Raw genomic sequence first — 19,458 nt, 5'->3', positions numbered from 1 at the left:
ACCTGTAACGATGGGGACTGCTTGTTTCTACCTCAGCCGCCGCTGACTCGCTACAAACAGCGATATAAAGTGCCATTAAGTTCCTATGCAGTTAAAACCGGGTTAATTTAACTCTCGGGCGCGCCCCATCCCCTCAGCTAGCGGCCCCTGAGGCGCCGCGGCGGGAAACGCGCTTTTTCAGCAGTGTGGCAGCTCTCCATTGCCCTGCTAGCTAACCGGGCGCGGGGTTGCTTTACGGCAAGGCTTTTCCGACCTCCCCGTCCGCGCTTTGCGGCTGCGTGGCAGGGCCGGGGGGCGGGGAAGATGTCTGAGCGGGGAGAAGCCCCGGCGGCGGTGGCAGCGGCGGGAGCGGGGGGTGAGATGCCGGCCAAGAAGCAGAAGCTGAGCAGCGACGAGAACAGTAACCCCGGGGACCTGTCCGGCGACGAGAACGTGAGGCCGGGGCGGGGGACAGGCGGATGGGGCGCGGAGGAGGGGCGCTGAGGCGGGAGCGGGGCCTCGCTGCCGGGGGCGGGCGGGAACGCTGAGGCGAGGAGTGTGGGGGGGGGCAGCCCGGGGGGAGCCGCTGTGAGGGGAGCGGCGGGAGCGGCCGCTTCAGGTGTCCTGAGGGACCCGGCAGACCCTGCCCGGGTCTCGCATCCCGGGTGGGAGACGGGAGAAGGGAGAGAAGAGAGGGGGGTGTCAGCCCGTCCGCCCCGTCTCTGTGTCCGCCCCGTCTCGGTGCCTGCCCCTGAAAGAGACGGGCCGCTGTAGGGAGAGAGGGAGGCCCCGGTGGGAGAGGGATCCGTGTGAGTCTTGGAGGAGAGACGCTCACTTTGCCTCCACGTGGGTGAGGGAGAATTTGAGGCCCGAACTCCTAGCGTGCTCTGTCTCCAAGTCTCTTTCAAGATGCCAGATTTGCAAACCGGCAAGGTTTTATATCTGTCCGGAAGTTTTGTTTGTGTGTGTGTTCCCCGTCACGTTGCAGCATAAGTTGATCTGAGGGGACTGAGGAGTAGGGTCGTGCTCGAGCTTCTGTCAGCAGAAAGCTGCATCAGGGCATGAGGAGGGTAATCTCTAAGTTTGGCTAAAATCTAGTGTGGGAACAAAGGTAACGTGATTGATACAGAATAACTTTATACTTGAACGATAACGCAAGGTATCTAGCAGTCACTTTATGTAGCTACTGGAGTGGGGGTGATGTTTGTGTGTTAGCTTCATGCAGTGTGGGTTTATTCTTTTATCCAGAATGTGAAGGATCTGGACCACATCCCTGATGTCCTGTGGAAGTGCTGCTTGTGAGGTGACGGGCAGGTTCAAGGTGTTCTGCACCACTGCTCTGCAGCATTTGTGTATTATGTGTAGTTCGGTGACAGGCATTCCGGTTTGCTTTGGTGCCTGTGTTAGGCTGTCAGTGACCACGGATGGGGGCTGTCTGGTTGTTGAAAGTGTGACCTGTATCAGTGGTTAAAGGATTTCCTTTTCAAGGCTTGTTACTGGATTCCCCTGCTCCTGAAAGACAGCAATTCTATTTAGGAGTTGGCAGAATAGTGTTGATTTGGAGAGGGGGTCTGTTTTGTTCCACAGGTTTCCTGGGTGCAAGTTTGTGGTTATGTTGTAGTTGTATTGTAGCAGGTACCTGCTGTTCTTCTATTGACAATATCTGACTAGTCCAGGGAAAACTTCAGTCTTGTGAAGCATTACAACTCTGGCTAGCAAGTGCTCTTGGGAGACGAGGATTTGGCAAGCTCTGACATTGTTTTAGAGTACAGGAGAAGAAACTGGAAAATGTAAAACTTGTTCAACTTGGTTACATGTGTTAGGAGAGGGTTTACTCTTTTAGGAGTGCAAAGTGAAGGGAATGACTCCACATCTGGGTAGTTTGCTTACAGGCTTGTGTGTTGTATTGCCTCCTTTTTCTCCCCTCAGTGTCCTGATTTTCAGAGTTGTTGGTCAAACAAAGACCAGTGCACATCTACTTGCTTCTGTTGATATGATATGAAACTAGGACACAGAATAAATGTTTGATGGGATTTGGTGTATCAATGTTTAGAGCTGACCTTATTCCATATTCCTAGTGGAGTTCCTAAAGCAGCTTCATGCTTAACCTCCAGTGACAGGCTGTTGTCTGCCTCTGCCTACCTCAGTTCAGATCCAGAAATCCCAAAGCCTTGGGATGAGTTGTTCCCCTTCCACTGCTCTGATGGGAATTGAACAGACTGCGTTGCCAGGATATAAATAAAGGTTGATTTTTAGATTTTTAAGTATATTTAAGATGAAGGTAATCCTATGGAAGCACAGGGTTCCCAGTTACATTGCAGGTGAAGCTGAAGTGTGCTGTGGTGAGCAATGCAAGGAACAGAAATGTCCTTTTGAGTAGTGACATGCAGTCACACTATGTGTGAAACTGAAGTTTCTGTGAATTATCTAAAGCTGATCTAAAACTGCTCACCAGCTGGCTGGCTTGTTTTGCTCACCCCCTTCTCCCATCCTTACCTTAGGTCTGACTGCTGATGGTTGGAGGCCAGTTGGATTAGCTACCTGGTCAGGTAGCCAGCTAACTTAATTTTTGGCTTTGTGGTTTGTTTTTTTACCTTAGCTTTTAGTTGAAGCAAGTATCTGTAGGAAAGAGTAGGAGGGAGAGGTGGGACTTCCTCTTCTAGTGGCAGTGCTGACTTACTCCAGAACTGCTGTGCCTGATGCTGCTTGGGGTGTACAGAAGTCTTAGGTTAGATTCTTGGTATGGCAAAGCATAATGTTTTTACACAACCAACCTCTTCCTTCAGTACTCATTCCATGAACGTCAAAGCTGTTTTTTAGTGACCATTTCAGCATTTTCTTAAGCGCAACTACCAGTATTCTGATGAAACGTCACTAGATCACAGTTCACATCTCTCCTTCTGGGATTAGTCCTCATGTGACTTATGTTCTGTTTCTAGGGAGGAATGCTATGATGTTAGTAATAGATTTAAATATGTGAACCTAAATAACATCAAGTCCTAGAAGATCTGTTCCTACAGAGGAGAAGAGGAAGTGGAAAGGCCAAGTGCTGCAAAATGAGTTGAATTTATACAGCAGTTAATGAAACCTTTATTACATTTTATATAATTTCAATATTTTCAGGATGATGCTGTTAGTATTGAAAGTGGTACTAACACCGAACGCCCCGATACACCAACAAACACTCCTAATGCACCTGGAAGGAAAAGCTGGGGGAAAGGAAAATGGAAGTCGAAGAAGTGCAAATATTCCTTCAAATGTGTAAATAGCCTGAAGGTAGGTATGTGTAAGCTTCCTATCATCCCTACCAGTATGGGAATGCTGGCAGTAATGCTAGTGTTGACTGTGAGACAGTGCCAAGATAGGTATTTTTGAGTATCTGTATACAACTTTGCTCATTTGAAGAAAATACCTTTCTTATTTGGCATAGCTGAAGTTTGGGAAAAAAAGGATACTGAGAAATAGGAAACAGCAGATAGTGCTGCTATTAACCCAGTTTCTGCACAGGTTTGCAAAGTTCTGTGTGATCTAATGAGGTATTTCACTGAAGATGTAGTTGCTTAAGATAAAAACCTGAATAAAGAAATTCAAATAAAACCAAACCTGTGACAGTTTGATGCAAAGCACCTACAGATTTTTCTACCTGTTGAAATGTATTTAAAACAACCCAACAATCTGGGAGTAGAATTTTCCTCACACTTACCAGGAGGTTTCTGTCCTTCGGCAATTGTCATATAGTGCAATTTGATTAATTTATCATGAGTGTTGTGATTGTGCTTGCACCTCATCTAGGTCATATTTATCTTCCCACCTAATACCTGATGCTATAAAGGGATGTAGATTCACTGTCTTTACTCCCTGCTCTTGTATTTTAGGGTAGCATTGTTCTCTTCTGCACTAGTAACAGACTGTGGTGGATTGAATGGATTTTCTCTTTGATTCTTTTACACTGTCAGGATGTTGTTTTTACATTCCCAGGCCTTGTGTGGGATATTTATGTGGCAAAAGATGTAAATATGCTGTCTGACTTGAGTTTTACAAGATCTCTAAATAAAGGAAAGATTGTGTCTGGAACAAGATGGGAGTTCAGTTAAATTTTATATTTAGCTAACAAGAGGATGTGTGCAGCTCCAGAGTGGATAGTTTATGCAGAATTGCTTTAAGAGGGTTTTGCTGTTCCCCTCCAGTTGATTGTTGAGCTGTGCCTGAACTTTGGCTTCAGGTTGCCTGGACGAAATGCTGGGGTAGCTGAGTGGGAGGGGATGAGAGCTTTGGAGCATGGAAACCTCCTAAATGAGCTTTGTCACTGCAGAAATTGGGATACGAAGTTACGCTGACAAAAGTTTCTGGGAAACAAGTTGATCTTAATGTATTTTTTTGAAGTAGAAAAGTTATCTGGAGCCCTTTCAGGGTGTAGGAGGACGGAAGTTCTTTCGTTTTCACCTAAGTAGGCAGCTGCTCCTGTGACTGCATGAATCGCCCCCACAGATAATGCTTTTTGTGGGTGGCTTCAAGTCATACTTCAAACACAGGCAGGGGCCTTTCACCACCCAAATATTCAACAAGTTCTGCCTTTTGCTGAGCCTGTTCATTTTCTGTCTGCAGACCAAACATCTCAAAGCAGTTAGGACTTTTCAAGTACCTTCTGGGGAAACAGAACATACCCTCACCCCAGCTTCCACCCAGACCCCACTATAGGGTGACCCAAAAGAATGCCCTGTGAAGTTAAGCAATCCCTGACTTGTGTGGATTTGGATCTGGGCCTGGGAACAGATTCTTGTGCAAGTGGAATCAAGCTGTGAGGGAATAAATATAGTGTTTCAGCTAAGTGGGGTAGTTTCTTTTCTGTGTTTCTCTTTGAGCTGAAATTAATGCTCATAATAATAAATGTGCATGTTAATACAAAGCCTAGGTAGAGCCAAATCGGGTAACTCCTTTTTACTTCATGTTTGAGAAAGCCTCAGTTCTTTTCTTTTTTCCATTTTGTTGCTTACTAATTTTGCAGGTACTGTGAAGATAAACTCTAAGGATTGAATGTTGTGTATGGGGTCAGAAGGACTCTTCGGATATTGCATCATATATCCCATAGTTTCTGTCTCTTTGAGCTATGCTGTAAAGTGCATGTACTGAAATTAATGAAGAGTCAACATTATTTAAAGACATGGAAATCAATTTTAATATTAAAATTCTTTAGGGATATATAAATTATGTGTTTTTCCACTTTTCTACTCTTGTTTTTCCCCTCTTATGTTGCTTTTACTTTTTTTTTTTCCCTTGGGGAAACAAAGAAATATGGCCATTACCATCTGCTTTGAATGTTAAATGGTTATGATTCAGCTTGAAAAACTCAGTGCTTGCTAAATATGCTTTTTAAACACTACTGTGCAAGTTATTTTGGGTGAAATTTAAGCATCAGGAAAACAAGAATATAACTTGGAAAATGACAGGAAATAAAAAGCTGCCTGTGTTTCTTTGCTTTTTGCAGCATAAAGTTCCTGTAAGGTATATTGAGAAATCTTTGCTGTCTGTGGGCTGAATGGAAATGTAGTTTATAAATGAGCATATGCAGCCAAGAGTTGCACATCATTACATACATCCATAGATGTTTTGGTCGTAGATCTTTCACCAAAGAGCTGTGTCTATTCGGCTTTGATGTATTCCCTTTAAAGCATTGCAGCTATCTTCCCTGTGCTCTTGCTTAGGCTGTGCCTCAGTGGTTGTCAGCAGCCTGGTGTTGTCTCTTCAGCTTCTACTCACTGTCCCCTGAGCTGGGAGTCAGTAACCAACCACATGCAAGACTTTAGCTTGTTGATACGTAAAGGAGAGGGAACTAAACCCACTGCCAGTAATGGCTTGTTACCACTTCTGGGAACTGAAAATGCATGGTCACTTGGTTCCCCACTGGCAGCATGGGTGACAGCGTATAAAATGTGTTTGTTTAGTTACAGGTGATAATTTTTTGTGTTGGCATAATATTTACTTGACTTGCCTTCAGTCTAAAAACAGGTCTTATTTTCTGGCTGAGTTGGCATTGGGGTGAGGAAAGACAGAACTGACCATTTATTATTTATTTGGTTTTGTGACAATTGTAAGTCTATTTTCTCCTCTGTCTTCTTTTTCTGTGGTATCAAGAACCTGAGTACTTCGGCTATTGTGCCCTTTATTCATACCAGGGTCAAGATGGCATTGCACAATTCTGCTTTTGAAGCAGCATCTGGGTCACTCTTCTGTCTGTACAAACCAGTGGTCGGATTTGTGTGACATACTTGGCAGATCAGGGTGGCCATAATGTGCAGTACCTAAAAGTGCAATGTTTGAAAACCTGCTTCAATGTTTAGCACTTGGGACAAGAATTAGAGCAGATGAGTGTTATCAAAGTAGCTGTGTGCTGTCTTTGACCAGTGAGGATGATGGTAGTTTAAAGGAGGTGAGCACAACTTCTTCAGATACCCCAGTGACCCTGCACGAGCCTCTGCCTGACTCCTTCGGCCATTAAACACCAAAAAACCCTTGGAGATATATGGTCAAGCTTCTGGAGGTTGTAGCACTGGATGTGAGGAATGTAGTGCTGAAGATGTCTTTAGACTACTTACATTTGTCTTGCAGAGTAATCTTGCCAGGGAAATAGGTTGTCTTTGAAAAAGCTTAATAAATACTTATGGCACGTACTCAAACATAGAAACAATAGAGACCTCGGTTGTATATATCTCTTATCACCCTAGTCTGGGTCCTACCTAGAAAATCACAAACTTATCACAGGTTGTGCTGGAAAAGTGTCTTATTCTGAGGGAGAAAACATCTTCCTCTTCACTCTTCCCATTTCATTAAATTTATCAGAAACTGTGCACGTGCCAGAGAACAAGGTTGTTCCAGAAAAACAAGTGCAGAACCTGCTAATACATCTCTAAAAAAGCAGTAAGAATCTGTGCCTTGTACCTGTGTTCTCTTCATGTAGCGTATCCAAAGCCCTCAGTATTCATCAGAGTGAACTTTATCACTCTGAAATTCAAAAACAATGAATTCTTAGTGGGAGATATTTTACAGTATTCTGTATTTGACCTCTCAGCTGTTCTCTTCAAGGAAAATTTAAGTACACTTAAAAAATAAGGCTAAAAAGTAAAACGTGTAACTTTATTAAACACTAAAAATCATGTGTGTGTAATTTTATGGCATACCATTTTCCTCATTTTTCATCTCTAATTAAGCTATAATGCTTTCCAGATGCTCAGTACCTGCTTTTTCCTTCTGTCCTGGGGTCACTCATAAGCTTGCTACGTCTCCCTTTGCTAATATCCCATCCCTCATCCCCTACAGCCATTAGTCTGTTTTTTCCCCATGTTCTGATAGGTAACACTTTGAGTTAAACTTTGAGCAATTCTTTTTAGCTTGTATTCAGCTTAGAAAGTTGTTACCTCTCTTTGGTGTTTGCAGGACAGACTTCATTTCTGACAGATTTTCTCCCTTCTCTTTCTAGCCCTTCTGGCTATTTCTGTTCATAACAGATAATGCGTTTCTCAGTAAATAATGCTATTTTAAATTCTTCCAGACTTCCTAACTTTTCCTGAGTACTGTTGGACTCCTTCCCCATACCCCCCTTCTCAGATTCACTCTTTGGGTCTGGGCTAGGCCGGAGCTGCCAGGGCTGACATTCCTGGGGGTGTCTCCGAAGCACTGCCATTTGAAGGCTGTTGTGAGACACTTCCTTCCTGCCTGCACTGTCCCAGACAGTCCCCTGTGGGGAGGCACTTTAGTGAGCATTATTCTTACTGAAAACATCCTGTCAGGACAGGCCAAAATACTGTTATCAATTATTAACAAGCACCACCACATTCATCGCAATTCATAAACATATCTGCTGCTTTTTTCTCTATTAAACTGATGTAAGCTGTATAAAAATAAGATCTGGCATTTCTCTGGTGTTTTTGAAGGTAATCTGAAAACACTTTGTAGATGTGAACTTTGCAGCAGCATTGTGACATGCTGGAGAGAGTTCACTGTGTCTGTGACAGAGTTGCAAGACCTGTGTTGTAATAGTTAATGTAGCCCTTCTCCACCCTTACACCAGTATAAGTCTTCTTTGTCCTTATGATTTTCCTCTGTGAAGTTATAAATCTTTTGTGTGGAAGTAATTCAAACAGTATAAAATACGTATAGATGTGGCCTTAGATGCAGAGGTTGCCGTGTTGAAAATTGCAAAACAAAGTAGTAGAACTGCAAATATAGCTCGGGAATTCTGCCAGCTTCTGGCTGTAACAGCTTCTGAGACATAACAGTTTTTCACCCTTTTAAAAGCTTGCTGGGGGAAGAAAGGGAGGGGGTGTCAGAATATTCCTTTAACCTCCTTTAAGACACCCAAGTTAAAATGTGATGTTACAAAACTGCTCCTTTTAACTCTTGTCTATCTGAAATTATATTGAACATGAACCCAGTAGTTTGAGGAGGAAAACATCTCAGTTAAACTGTTTTACCACCACAGCTGAATTTCACGGAAGTAATAATAATATGGTGGCTCTTGTTTTATCTTTTTTGGTCTCTCATCTTACTTTACCTCTCCAGGAGGACCACGGGCAGCCTTTGTTTGGAGTCCAGTTTAACTGGCACAGTAAAGAAGGTGATCCTCTTGTTTTTGCTACTGTAGGCAGCAACAGAGTGAGTATAATTGTTTTTAACCATCAGCTCTTCCACTTGGTTCTGCTTGCATGCTTTTTTCTCCAACCAATCCCTTTGCCTGTGGTTAGTATGGATGGGGAGGATACTTCATAGAGAAGCTTTATTTCTGAGGTATGTAACATCTGGGAAAGTTGCATCCTCTGAATTGTTTCATGAAGTTGTGTGTTAGCTATTTGGGAATTAGCCTATGCAGTAAAGAAAAAAATCCTTCAGGAATATAAACATGGGATAAGGAGACAAGAGACATAAATGCATCTTCTCACTAAAATTACTTTTCACAGATGTTATTGTTTCCAGAGGGTCATATACTCTAAAATGGGATGAGAAGTGTCTGCAATGATGCCAGGCAGCTCAGTAGCTAAATTAAGGTCCTATGTGGAGTGAACTTACAGGTTTTTTCTCAACAAGGATTTATGTCATTTCAGACTTGAAAACAACTCCTGAAATATATTCTATGCCAGTGTTATATATGAATAAGCAAGCAGCCTTTCATTTCCAGGTTTGTTTCAATTGTCAGTCACCAAAAGTGCTAAACTAAGATGGAACAAGGTATCAGTGCTTTGTTAAAAGAACAAGTCATGTTAGAGATGGCTGCAGTAGCTAATTTCAAACAGAGTTTAATCATACTTAGACAGTTCAAATCATAGATTTGCATACCTGGGAAGAACAGCTGAGAAGGCCTGGAGTGGTGCTTTATTGTAACTGCCCTCAGCATTCTTTTATCAAACCATTTCCACCTGTTGGAAACAAATGGAAGATGGATGAGATTTAAACCATAAAGGCACACTACCCGTCCCTATCAGCAGTCAGTGCACAGGTACTTTTCCTTTTGACATGCCACAAGTAAGCAGCAATCTCTCCACTTGTTTTTTTTCTTCCAGGTTACTTTATATGAGTGTCATTCCCAAGGAGAGATCCGCCTGTTGCAGTCCTACGTGGATGCTGATGTATCCTCTTAAAAAGCCACTTGTTTGCTTTCTTATCAAAAATGAAGAGGCTTTGTAGGAAAAAAGCATAAAAAGGTTTGGTCTGTGATTTAATACTTTGCTCATGGGGCACATTCCGTATGTTAGGTCCAAGTGTTACATCTTTCCCACATCCTAGACTCTCCTATTAAAAACATATTAAAAACACACATTCATGGCCAGTGCTGTATTAAAATATTTGAAAATTGATTCTCCATCAGTTTCATCTTCCCAACACTAATATTTGTCTAATGTTTCACATCCACTGCTTTACAGTGGTCTCAGTTTCCCTGTCAATTGGAGCTGGGTTTAAAGCCTAAGAATTAATGTTTCGTGCTCAGAAGTGTGAATAATTTGTGTTGTTCATTTGCAGTGTACAAGCCAACAACTTGTGAACTCAAGTCTTGATTCATTATTCCCAATCTTTGGCTGTTTTGGACAAATAGGTTGAAAAGTGGTGCCAACAGAGAATTCCTTGTATGTTATGGAACAGAAGTGAAACAACTGGCGTCTATACAACAGGCAACGTTGCTTGTGTTTGCAGATATAGAAATGAATCATAGAAACACAGAATGGTTTGGATTGGAAAGGACCTTAAGATCATCTAGTTCCAACCCTCCTGACACAGGCAGGGACACCTCACACTAGAAAACGCTGCCCAAGGCTCTGTCCAACCTGGCCTTGAACGCTGCCAGGGATGGAGCATTTACCACTTCTTTGGGCAACCCATTCCAGTGCCTCACCGCACTTACAATAAAGAAATTCCTCCTTATATGCAGTCTAAACTTCCCCTGTTTAAGTTTTAACCATTACCCCTGTCACTACAGTCCCTAACGAATAGTCCATCTCCAGCATCCTTGTAGGCCCCCTTCAGATACTGGAAGGCTGTTATGAGGTCTCCATGCAGCCTTCTCTTCTCCAGGCTGAACAGCCCCATCTTTCTCAGCCTGTCTCCATACAGGAGATGCTCCAGTCTCCTTATCATCCTCGTGGCCTCTTTTGGACTTGCTCCAACAGTTCCATGTCCTTATTATATGTGTCTATTCCTTATTGGGTCCAGCAGAGACTCCTGAGCACTTGCATAAAATACCAACAAGTTTACTTAAAAATCACATTTAAATAAATACACAAATAAATAAATAAATAAGAATCTCCTGTTTCTTCTGTGTTCCTTAACATAAGATGTTGTAGGCAGATGAAAACTTCTATACCTGTGCGTGGACATACGACAGCAATACAAGCCATCCTCTCCTGGCTGTGGCAGGCTCCAGGGGAATTATTAGGATAATTAATCCTATTACAATGCAGTGCATAAAGGTGAGTGCTCAGAACTTGAGATACAGCTTATTTCAGTAAGGCATGAAATTTATGTCTTTATATACATACGAGCATGAGGGGAAATGATAACTTGGTCTCTGAATTCTATCCCAGCACTACGTGGGCCATGGGAATGCTATCAATGAACTGAAATTCCATCCAAGAGATCCAAATCTCCTTTTATCTGTAAGCAAAGGTGAGGAAAAAAACCCTCTTTTGTTTTTTGTATAAGTCAGGATACTTTGGATTCTGGTCTTGAAAATGGCCAAAGCCTCCATAATTTTTTTTTATGAATGGCACTGAACAAGTTTACCTTAAAAGCTGAGAGCAAATCTTGCTCTTTTATGGCTGTATATCTTGTGTGGATTAAATCCATGGCCTGCAACAAGCGTAACTCCACCTGTGGTGCAAAGGGATTGTGAACAGTGCTGCTTTTAGGAATGAAGAAATGAGCTTTGGGGTTGCACTTTACTTTCTACAAGCAGTTAAATGTTTGTCAGTTGTTGAATCCTGTTGCCATCTAGTGGGGAATTCTTAACATCGCAGGCAGCATTTGCTGGTTTTGTGGGGAAAACTTCCATTCTCCGTGGCTCTGACTTTATTTGGGCTTTGTACAAAAAGCCTGTTAGTGAAGGGAGAAGTGAGATTTTGGTATGGTGCCTTACGGGCTTGTTCAGAACATCTAACCAGTTGACTGTTTTGTTAAGTATGGGAATACTTGATCTGCTGCAGGAGCAAGCCTTCAGGTGTGCTTGAGTTGGAAACCTTCACATAAGGGGACTTTTGACTTTAGCATATTTAGGTGATGAATCTACATGAGAATAAGAGTTGCAGCCTCTCTGATTCTTGCAGCTGTCAAGTTTGTACTGTGGGTCTGTAAAGCTGAAATTCTTGAGTTCTGTGCATTTTTTTTTTAGGTTCTTTTTTTTAATCACATCTTGATATCAGCCATAGTACCATAGGTTTTAAGGTGCAACCTCTGGGCTAGGTGCTATCTCTGAGAAGGCAGCAGAATACTGGGGTCTCAGAATTGCTTGGCTGAGAGATGTGTAGAAAAAGAGGAAAGCATTTGGGACTGTGTGGCCTTCCAGTTGGTGCTGCTCTAATTCAGTGCAGTGTATTTGTGGAATCCAAAGGGGAGATATGTTAGAGCTTCCCATTTCCAAATGGGAAATATAGTAGAGGTTCTTCATTAGATATTGTTAAAACTTTCTTTTAACAAGAGGATTAGTTTGATTGACTTTGGAATACATCTTGTTTCTAGAAACACTCTTTCCCATCCATGCAGGCTGTGGTTCAGAAAGAATAATATTGTAAAGGTTAACAAATGGAAAATCAAAACATCTCTGTAAGAATTGCTGAAAGGAATTCCAGCATTTTTTGATACATAAAATTGTTTCTGAGATCAGAATAAAACCATATATGTCCAAGATCAGACTCTGCTTTTTGGATGAGCTAAAGAGCCAAGTCTCTTTCTGCTAGAAGCTGTCCCCAGGGATGGGGGGGTGGTCAGATTTTCTTCAGTACAGTATTACTTTTAACAGGAGTTTAGTTGTAACAGCAATTTTAGTTAATGCAGTCCTATGACTTCTACCAAGTGAAGAATTAATTGCCTTCTTGATGTTTACATGAACCCCTGTTATTGAAAGTGGTTTAAGCTGAAATATATTATTCATATGTACCTATAAAGAAAAGCAGCATGTAATTTTATTTGTTCTTTATAGATCATGCATTGAGACTGTGGAACATCCAGACAGACACGCTGGTTGCAATATTTGGAGGAGTAGAAGGGCACAGGGATGAGGTGTTAAGTGCAGTAAGTGGAAGACTGTGGGGCAGTGATTTAGATTTACAAAGGGTAGTAAGCCTACAGTATGCAACTTTTTATCCTCTTGTGCACTGGTTTGATATTATACCTACTTAAAACCCCCGGAAGTGCATAAATACTCTTTTAAGGGGATAGAGAACTTTAAATCTAAGGTGATTGCTTGATCTGGCTACCTCTCAATATACAGGATAAGGTGTTCACTTTGTATGTCTCAATAGCTGGTTCCCTCCCAGTGCAGCCTAGAAGTAAACAAAATAGAGCTCAGTGGGGCTAGAAAGAGTAAAAAGTTTTCATCATGGTCCCACTTTTGAAGTTCTTGAGGTGTTATCAAAGCAGCATCAGCAAATAAACCTTGAGAGACGTTGTAGTGAAGGAAAGAAGTTACTTTAGGTGAGTTATGCTGCTTTTCAATGGCTGTGAACAGACACTGGTACTCAGCATGTACCAGCTAGAATTATTGACTTCTAATACTCTGCTCTTAAGAGCTGTTTCCATTCCTGTTGTGTGACCTGAAAGGTGAGGGATGCATCTATATGGAACCTTGACACTGTATTACCCAACTGTGGTTCTAAATAGTGTCATCACCCATTTCATAGCCCTGGGATTCTGTCAAAGTTGCTTCATAAACTGAAACTTGGGGAATTCACTGAGGGGGAGAATTAGGTTTAGATTCATTGTTCATCAGTGCTATTGAATATACCTCTCTTTCTTGAGAGATAGTAAATACAATTATTAAATACTGTGCTTCTTTGTAGTGAGCAGGATTACGTTATTAGTAGTTTTCTATTGGAAATAGGCAGTTTTATTGCATTCTCTACACAGAAAATGCTGCTTTGATGGAAATGATGGACTAAAATGTGAGTTGATAGAATACGGCTTAGGCTGGGGGTGCTCAAAAGTCTTTTATATACACAGGATTATGATCTTCTTGGTGAGAAAATCATGTCCTGTGGGATGGATCACTCTCTCAAACTCTGGAGAATTAATTCCAAGAGAATGATAAATGCCATCAAAGAGTCTTATGAATACAACCCAAACAAAACCAACAGGTATGTAGTCTTCATCATCTTGGGTGGCTTTGCAAAACACAAATACTGCAATAGAAACATAGAATGGTTTGGATTGGAAAGGACCTTAAGATCATCCAATTCCAATTCCAGCTGCCTGCCGTGGGCAGGGACATCTCACACTAGACCATAGCGTACAAGGCTCTGTCCAACCTGGCCTTGAACACTGCCAGGGATGGAGCATTTGCCACTTTTCTGGGCACCCTGTGCCAGTGCCTCACCACCCTCACAATAAAGAACTTTAAACATCAGTGGCCCAGGTTAATTCCTACCCAAACTAGGATATCTTGGGGATAGTGAGTGACATGGGTATTGTGCTGGGTACTGAAGCTCTCTAGAATGTGTCTTATTGATGTTTGCCTCAGTAGAACTTTATTCAATTAAAAGTCCTGAGCCTTTTATTTTATCTTAATTATTTCTTACCTGCTTGACTAGAAAATGTCTGGAATTATCATTCTTAGAGCTTGTATTTCATTGTGTTCCCAGATGTTAGTGGCTTTTCTTCCTCTCACCTCAAAGTTTCTAGGAGGAGATCAAATCTGTGTAATTAAGTGTAGCCAAGAGTTTTATATTGAGTAGTTTATACTGGTTATTGTATTTGTTATTTGACAAACTGTTTTACATAGTAATAACCTTAATTTTCATCATTCTCTGATCTGACCTTGGATATGAGTAAATTGTCAAGTAAGAGACATGATGGATAAATCCTCCTTTACAAAGCTCCTCAACTTCTTAATCTTAACTTCCAGTTATAAACCACTGAGAGAACTGAAGAGTCTAAACCACACTGAACATGTTCAGCAGTGAGACTAGCTGTGAAAATACTCTGGCTTTTTTTGGTAATGTTACCAAATATTAAATGATGCCTTTGTAGTGTATTCTTATTTTTAATAGTGTGGATTTCTATTTGACAATTTAGGTGGTGCAGAAGCAGCATCAAGTAAAGTGAGCTTCAGTTCCTGAAATATTTGGCAACAGGAGCAGTATTCAGCACCAGAAGGAGTGTTTTTGTGCAGTGCTGTCTCTGCACAGTCTTGTACATGGGAAACCAGTTATTTCATCAGGAAAGAGGATGAAAACAGGGATTGTTCTTATTATTAATAAAAAAAGAAAGCATATAGAATCTACTTTGTTATAAAACTGTTAAAAAAGACAGGGTTGTCCTTTTATCATGGAGATAGGTTAAAACTGGCTGTTAAAAATGAGACTTGTGCTTTTGTGTTTCTCTGAACCTCACTTGGCAATTCTCTCCATAGGCCTTTTATTTCCCAGAAAATTCACTTTCCTGACTTTTCTACCAGAGACATACATAGAAACTATGTTGACTGTGTACGATGGTTGGGAGATCTAATTCTTTCCAAGGTAATGTTGCAGCTTTTTAAGCCACATTACTCTTATTTGCTTGTTTTGAGGATCTTAACAGAAGGGTCTTAGGTTAAATTACTCTGCTTTGTCAACTGGTTTTACATTGTGGGTTGTGTCAGCTATCAGGATGTGTGGATAAGCAGCTTGCACTTAAGAAGTAAAATTGCTACTACAGCTGTACCCCTGCTAAAAGTACAAGGGTATCAGCTAACCAGAATCTGCATGGAACCTATATAGGTACTAATGAGCGATCCTGCAGCTAGAGGGAGAAATTAGGGTTCCCATGATGGACTAACTTTGATTAATGTGTTGAGTTTATTAGTAACATTGGCTTCCAGATATTAAACTAGGTGGCCCAACTGCCTTGTTGTCAGAAATTGGAGCATGCATGGTCAAAGGGATTGGGTGGAAGAGCTTCAAACCAAGGTTAATTCAAACACACATGACAGTGTGTTTGAGCACATCTGGTTGACACCATCTGAAGGAGGGGAGGGAGGGCTCCTTCATTCCTATTGTCTGGCAAAGCTGGGAGCAGGCTCCTGGTGATGGGCAGTGATTTCTGTTGGTGTTGTGGCTGTGATAAAGGGGACATTTTCACTTGTTCTTTTCTTAATGTCATTGGGGAAGCTGTGAAATGAAATATTTGGTTATAGTTATAATCAGACTGAATGTGCTGTATAAATTATATAGGTGATACTTTTTTTCTCCATTGTTTTCCTCAGTCTTGTGAAAATGCCATTGTGTGCTGGAAACCTGGCAAAATGGAAGATGATATAGATAAAATCAAGCCCAGTGAGTCAAATGTGACCATACTTGGGAGATTTGATTACAGCCAGTGTGATATATGGTACATGAGATTTTCAATGGATTTCTGGCAAAAGGTATGTGTCGGCTTTGACTTTGCTGCATTTGAAGTGCCTAGCTTTTCATGTTTATGGGCATGGGAAAATGTTCATGTGAGGTTTTGGAAGCAGATTGGCTGCTGTGGAATTGGAGGAGCTCCAGAGTTTTCAATCTGGGTTCTTCCTGGTGAAAAAGCTTCACTGAATTTCACTGATTTTCCACCAAATTTCACTGATTTTCCAGCAAAGGGATGTTCACTGTTGCCTTCCTCCCCCATCTGCAGAGATGGATAATAAAATGGAAGAAAGAAGGCAAATCATATAGCCCTTCTCAACCCTCCAACAACCTCATGAAGTCATTCATATCCAAACACTCACAGTTTAGCAGCTCTAGAGCCTTTATAAAATTCTTTATTCTTTGAGGTAGTATCTTAAAACTTCTGTATCCTTTGCTTTCTTTTAAAGATGCTTGCTCTGGGCAATCAGGTTGGCAAACTTTATGTGTGGGATTTAGAAATAGAGGATCCTCATAAAGCCAAGTGAGTACTTCCTTTTTTATTTCATCTTTCTTAAGACAGGGAGTTGGGGCTTTTCCCTTTTTCCTTTACTGGTAACTACAGAAATTCTTCAACAGAACTTGTAACTTCCCATTTGAACTACCAGGAAAATAAACAGCCCCTGAAGGTTAACATTTATCATTTTATACTCATATATTGTCTGTAGTACAGTGGGGCCAAGAGGCCCCAGTCAAATCCTGCTGGATACCACATATAGATATAGTAGAAGACAATTTGTTTCTCAAAGAGCTTGCATACTAATTAGGTGGATAACTTAACAAAGTGATTAAGAGAAGAGGCACTGGTTGGGTGTAGCACATCACAAAGGAGGAATAGGTGAAAGGATTGGAGTAATGAGAGTGCAAAGGTATCTGAGCACAACGTGGCTTTCCAGTTCCTCACCTGTGTGGCCAGGCACTTTTACAACAGGTATATATATATATATATATATATACATATATATTTATATAGATATGATTATTTTTTAATTTAAAATTAAAATTTTAATTAAATTAAATTTTTAATTTCATAGAATGGTTTAGGTTGGAAAGGACCTTAATATCATGTTGTTCCAAACACCCTGCCATGGGCAGGGACGCCTCACACTAGACCATGAATAATCACGTTAGATCATATATAAAAATAGAGGTGCAAAAGAACCCCAGACACAGAAACCATTATGTCTATAAAATGCATATATACTATGTATATAAATGATATATGCATTATTTATGTATATACTATATACCAAATTATATATAGTTGTGTTTTTATATATATAATCTATAGAAATGTGTGTGTCTGTATATATATATCTAGACATACATATATATATATATGAAGTTCCTGAAAATGCTGCAGTCTTTAATCACCCAATTACATACAATATTTTATCCCTAACCAACTGGGAAAGAACATTGATTCTGAAGCCCTAAATAACATGATGAAACAACCTGTCAGTCAGTGCTTCAGTACGAAATGGCTGTGGGTGAACAGGAAATTACTGTGTTCCCAAGTCCACATTTAGAACACAGAATACACCATGAAGGGCATAATCCTGTTCCCCTCAGTTCCTCCTAGCTCACAAAAGGAGGAGGTTGGAGAATGAGCACTCTGTGTAAGTGTAGCACCGAGTACAGATTTAACATTGCAGCTGAATGATTTTCTTTTACTTCTAGGTGTACGACTCTTACTCATCCAAAATGTGTCGCTGCCATTCGACAAACCAGTTTTAGCAGGGACAGCAGTATCCTCATAGCGGTGTGTGACGATGCCAGTATCTGGCGCTGGGACAGGCTAAGATAAATGTACTTTTTCTTAACTCAAAGTAGAAAATCTATTTTCAAATTCTAATATAGTCAGTTAAGTCGCTTAGTGCAGTAGGTGCGTTTAGTGTAGACTTCCTCGGAGGTTCGGCGGGCTGGAGCTGACCTTAGTGATGTTTACATTGCGTGTATTGTCCTGCTTGGAATTGCTGCTTTTAATAAAAAGAAGTATTTTTGTAAAGTTTTCTGAATTGTCCATTTTAATTATTTCCCACAGTCAGTTTTCATTTCCAGCCTGTGAAGGTGCTTTGCATACAGCATACAGAAATATATGGCAACTTGCTAGAAATCTGGGGGTTGTGCATGTGCTTGTGGCTGTATTTGGGCCTTTTTGACTGGAAACCTAATAAGTTGTTGAATATTAGCCAGGAACCATGCAAAAAGAATACTACACTTAGGAATATAGTATAAAGATATGTTATATTGCTGCTAAAAATATTTTGAACTTGTTCTTCAAACGAATTGTACATTTAAATGAGTCTTAGAGTCATGGTTTGGGTGAAAGGGACCTTAAAGCTCATCCAGTTCCAACCCCTGCCACGGGCAGGGACACCTTCCACTAGAGCAGCTTGCTCCAAGCCCCTGTGTCCAACCTGGCCTTGAACACTGCCAGGGATGGGGCAGCCACAGCTTCTCTGGGCACCCTGTGCCAGTGCCTCAGCACCCTCCCAGGGAAGAGCTTCTGCCTAAGAGCTCATCTCAGTCTCCCCTCTGTCAGTTTAAAGCCATTCCCCCTTGTCCTGTCCCTACAGGCCCTTGTCCAAAGCCCCTCTCCAAGTTTCTTGTAGCCCCTTTAGGCACTGGAGCTGCTCTAAGGTCTCCCCTTAAGGAGCCTTCTCTTTTCCAGGCTGAACCAGCCCAGCTTTCTCAGCCCATCTTCAGGAAGTACCTGCAGAGCTGAATACGGATCAGCTGAAGAGAGACATGAGACTGGAAACAGGTTTTAATCTCCAGTGCTGCATCTATAGCACTGCTGGTGCAGTATCCCTGTACCTAATAGTTATTTCTGTGGGAAGTGTGGGGTTGGCAGAGTCTGGAAGACTGTGGTGGTGGGGATGTGGTTGGGGGAACCCTCCAAAGAGGCAATGGGAGTGCTCAGAGCCTTCAAGGAAAGAGCTTTGATCAGATGAGCTGAACTGTTGAGAACACTTGGGCTGGAGGCTTTGCAGTCGCTTTAGGGTAGCATGTCATTAACTCTGTCTGCTGTGTTTTCCTGTCGCCAGAGCTGAGTGAAACAGGATACCCAAGCAGGATTGTTCAACTGTGGCTGGGTTTTGGTATGTAAGTGTTATGTTCTGACAAACGAGCTGCTCTGCTGGAGGGCATGGGAAGGAAGGGTGGTGCCAGGCTGCAGGGAGGCCTAATCACAGTCAGGGGCAGCTTTAACTTCTGTCTCAAAGAATGCATGTGCTGAAGACTTCTCTTTAAATGCAGACAGATGTTCCAGTAGGTTTGCCTTGAAGAAAGCTGGATGGAGCTTAGATCAGATTCAGGGTGTTCATGAAGGGAAGAACTAGAGAATGTGGACTTGCAAAAGCAGAGC

General features: G+C 41.6%; 1 protein-coding gene across 3 annotated transcripts; it reads left to right on the top strand.

The window, feature by feature from the left end:
• The first annotated feature begins 276 nt into the window (after window positions 1-276).
• On the top strand, window positions 277-18,100 carry EED (embryonic ectoderm development). 3 transcript variants are annotated; one of them, XM_062639265.1, is made up of 12 exons: window positions 277-432; window positions 3,103-3,255; window positions 8,536-8,628; window positions 9,531-9,596; window positions 10,806-10,931; window positions 11,046-11,127; window positions 12,656-12,789; window positions 13,675-13,808; window positions 15,083-15,188; window positions 15,914-16,072; window positions 16,499-16,572; window positions 17,769-18,100. In XM_062639265.1, the coding sequence occupies exons 1-12, from the start codon at window positions 304-306 to the stop codon at window positions 17,893-17,895; spliced, it is 1,383 nt and encodes a 460-aa protein (XP_062495249.1). In that variant the 5' UTR covers window positions 277-303; the 3' UTR covers window positions 17,896-18,100. The 3 variants fall into 3 exon arrangements, with proteins under 3 accessions (XP_062495249.1, XP_062495247.1, XP_062495248.1); XM_062639263.1 differs by having other exon boundaries at window positions 279-432; window positions 12,656-12,747; XM_062639264.1 differs by lacking the exons at window positions 11,046-11,127; window positions 12,656-12,789 and having other exon boundaries at window positions 279-432.
• The last annotated feature ends 1,358 nt before the right edge of the window (window positions 18,101-19,458 follow it).

Source organism: Pezoporus occidentalis, unplaced genomic scaffold (genome assembly GCF_034315485.1).
Source record: "Pezoporus occidentalis ecotype Australia unplaced genomic scaffold, CSIRO_AGI_Poc_V1 ctg6, whole genome shotgun sequence".
Classification (NCBI taxonomy): Eukaryota; Metazoa; Chordata; class Aves; order Psittaciformes; family Psittacidae; genus Pezoporus; species Pezoporus occidentalis.
This window is presented reverse-complemented; position numbering and strand designations above follow the sequence as displayed.

Bases quoted from the DNA above. Each gene is read 5' to 3' on its own strand.
- EED (XM_062639265.1), top strand. From the start codon at position 304: ATGTCTGAGCGGGGAGAAGCCCCGGCGGCGGTGGCAGCGGCGGGAGCG. The intron at 9,597-10,805 runs GTATCCTCTTAA...AAGATGTTGTAG, and splicing joins AGTCCTACGTGGATGCTGAT to GCAGATGAAAACTTCTATAC. The intron at 15,189-15,913 runs GTAATGTTGCAG...TGTTTTCCTCAG, and splicing joins GAGATCTAATTCTTTCCAAG to TCTTGTGAAAATGCCATTGT.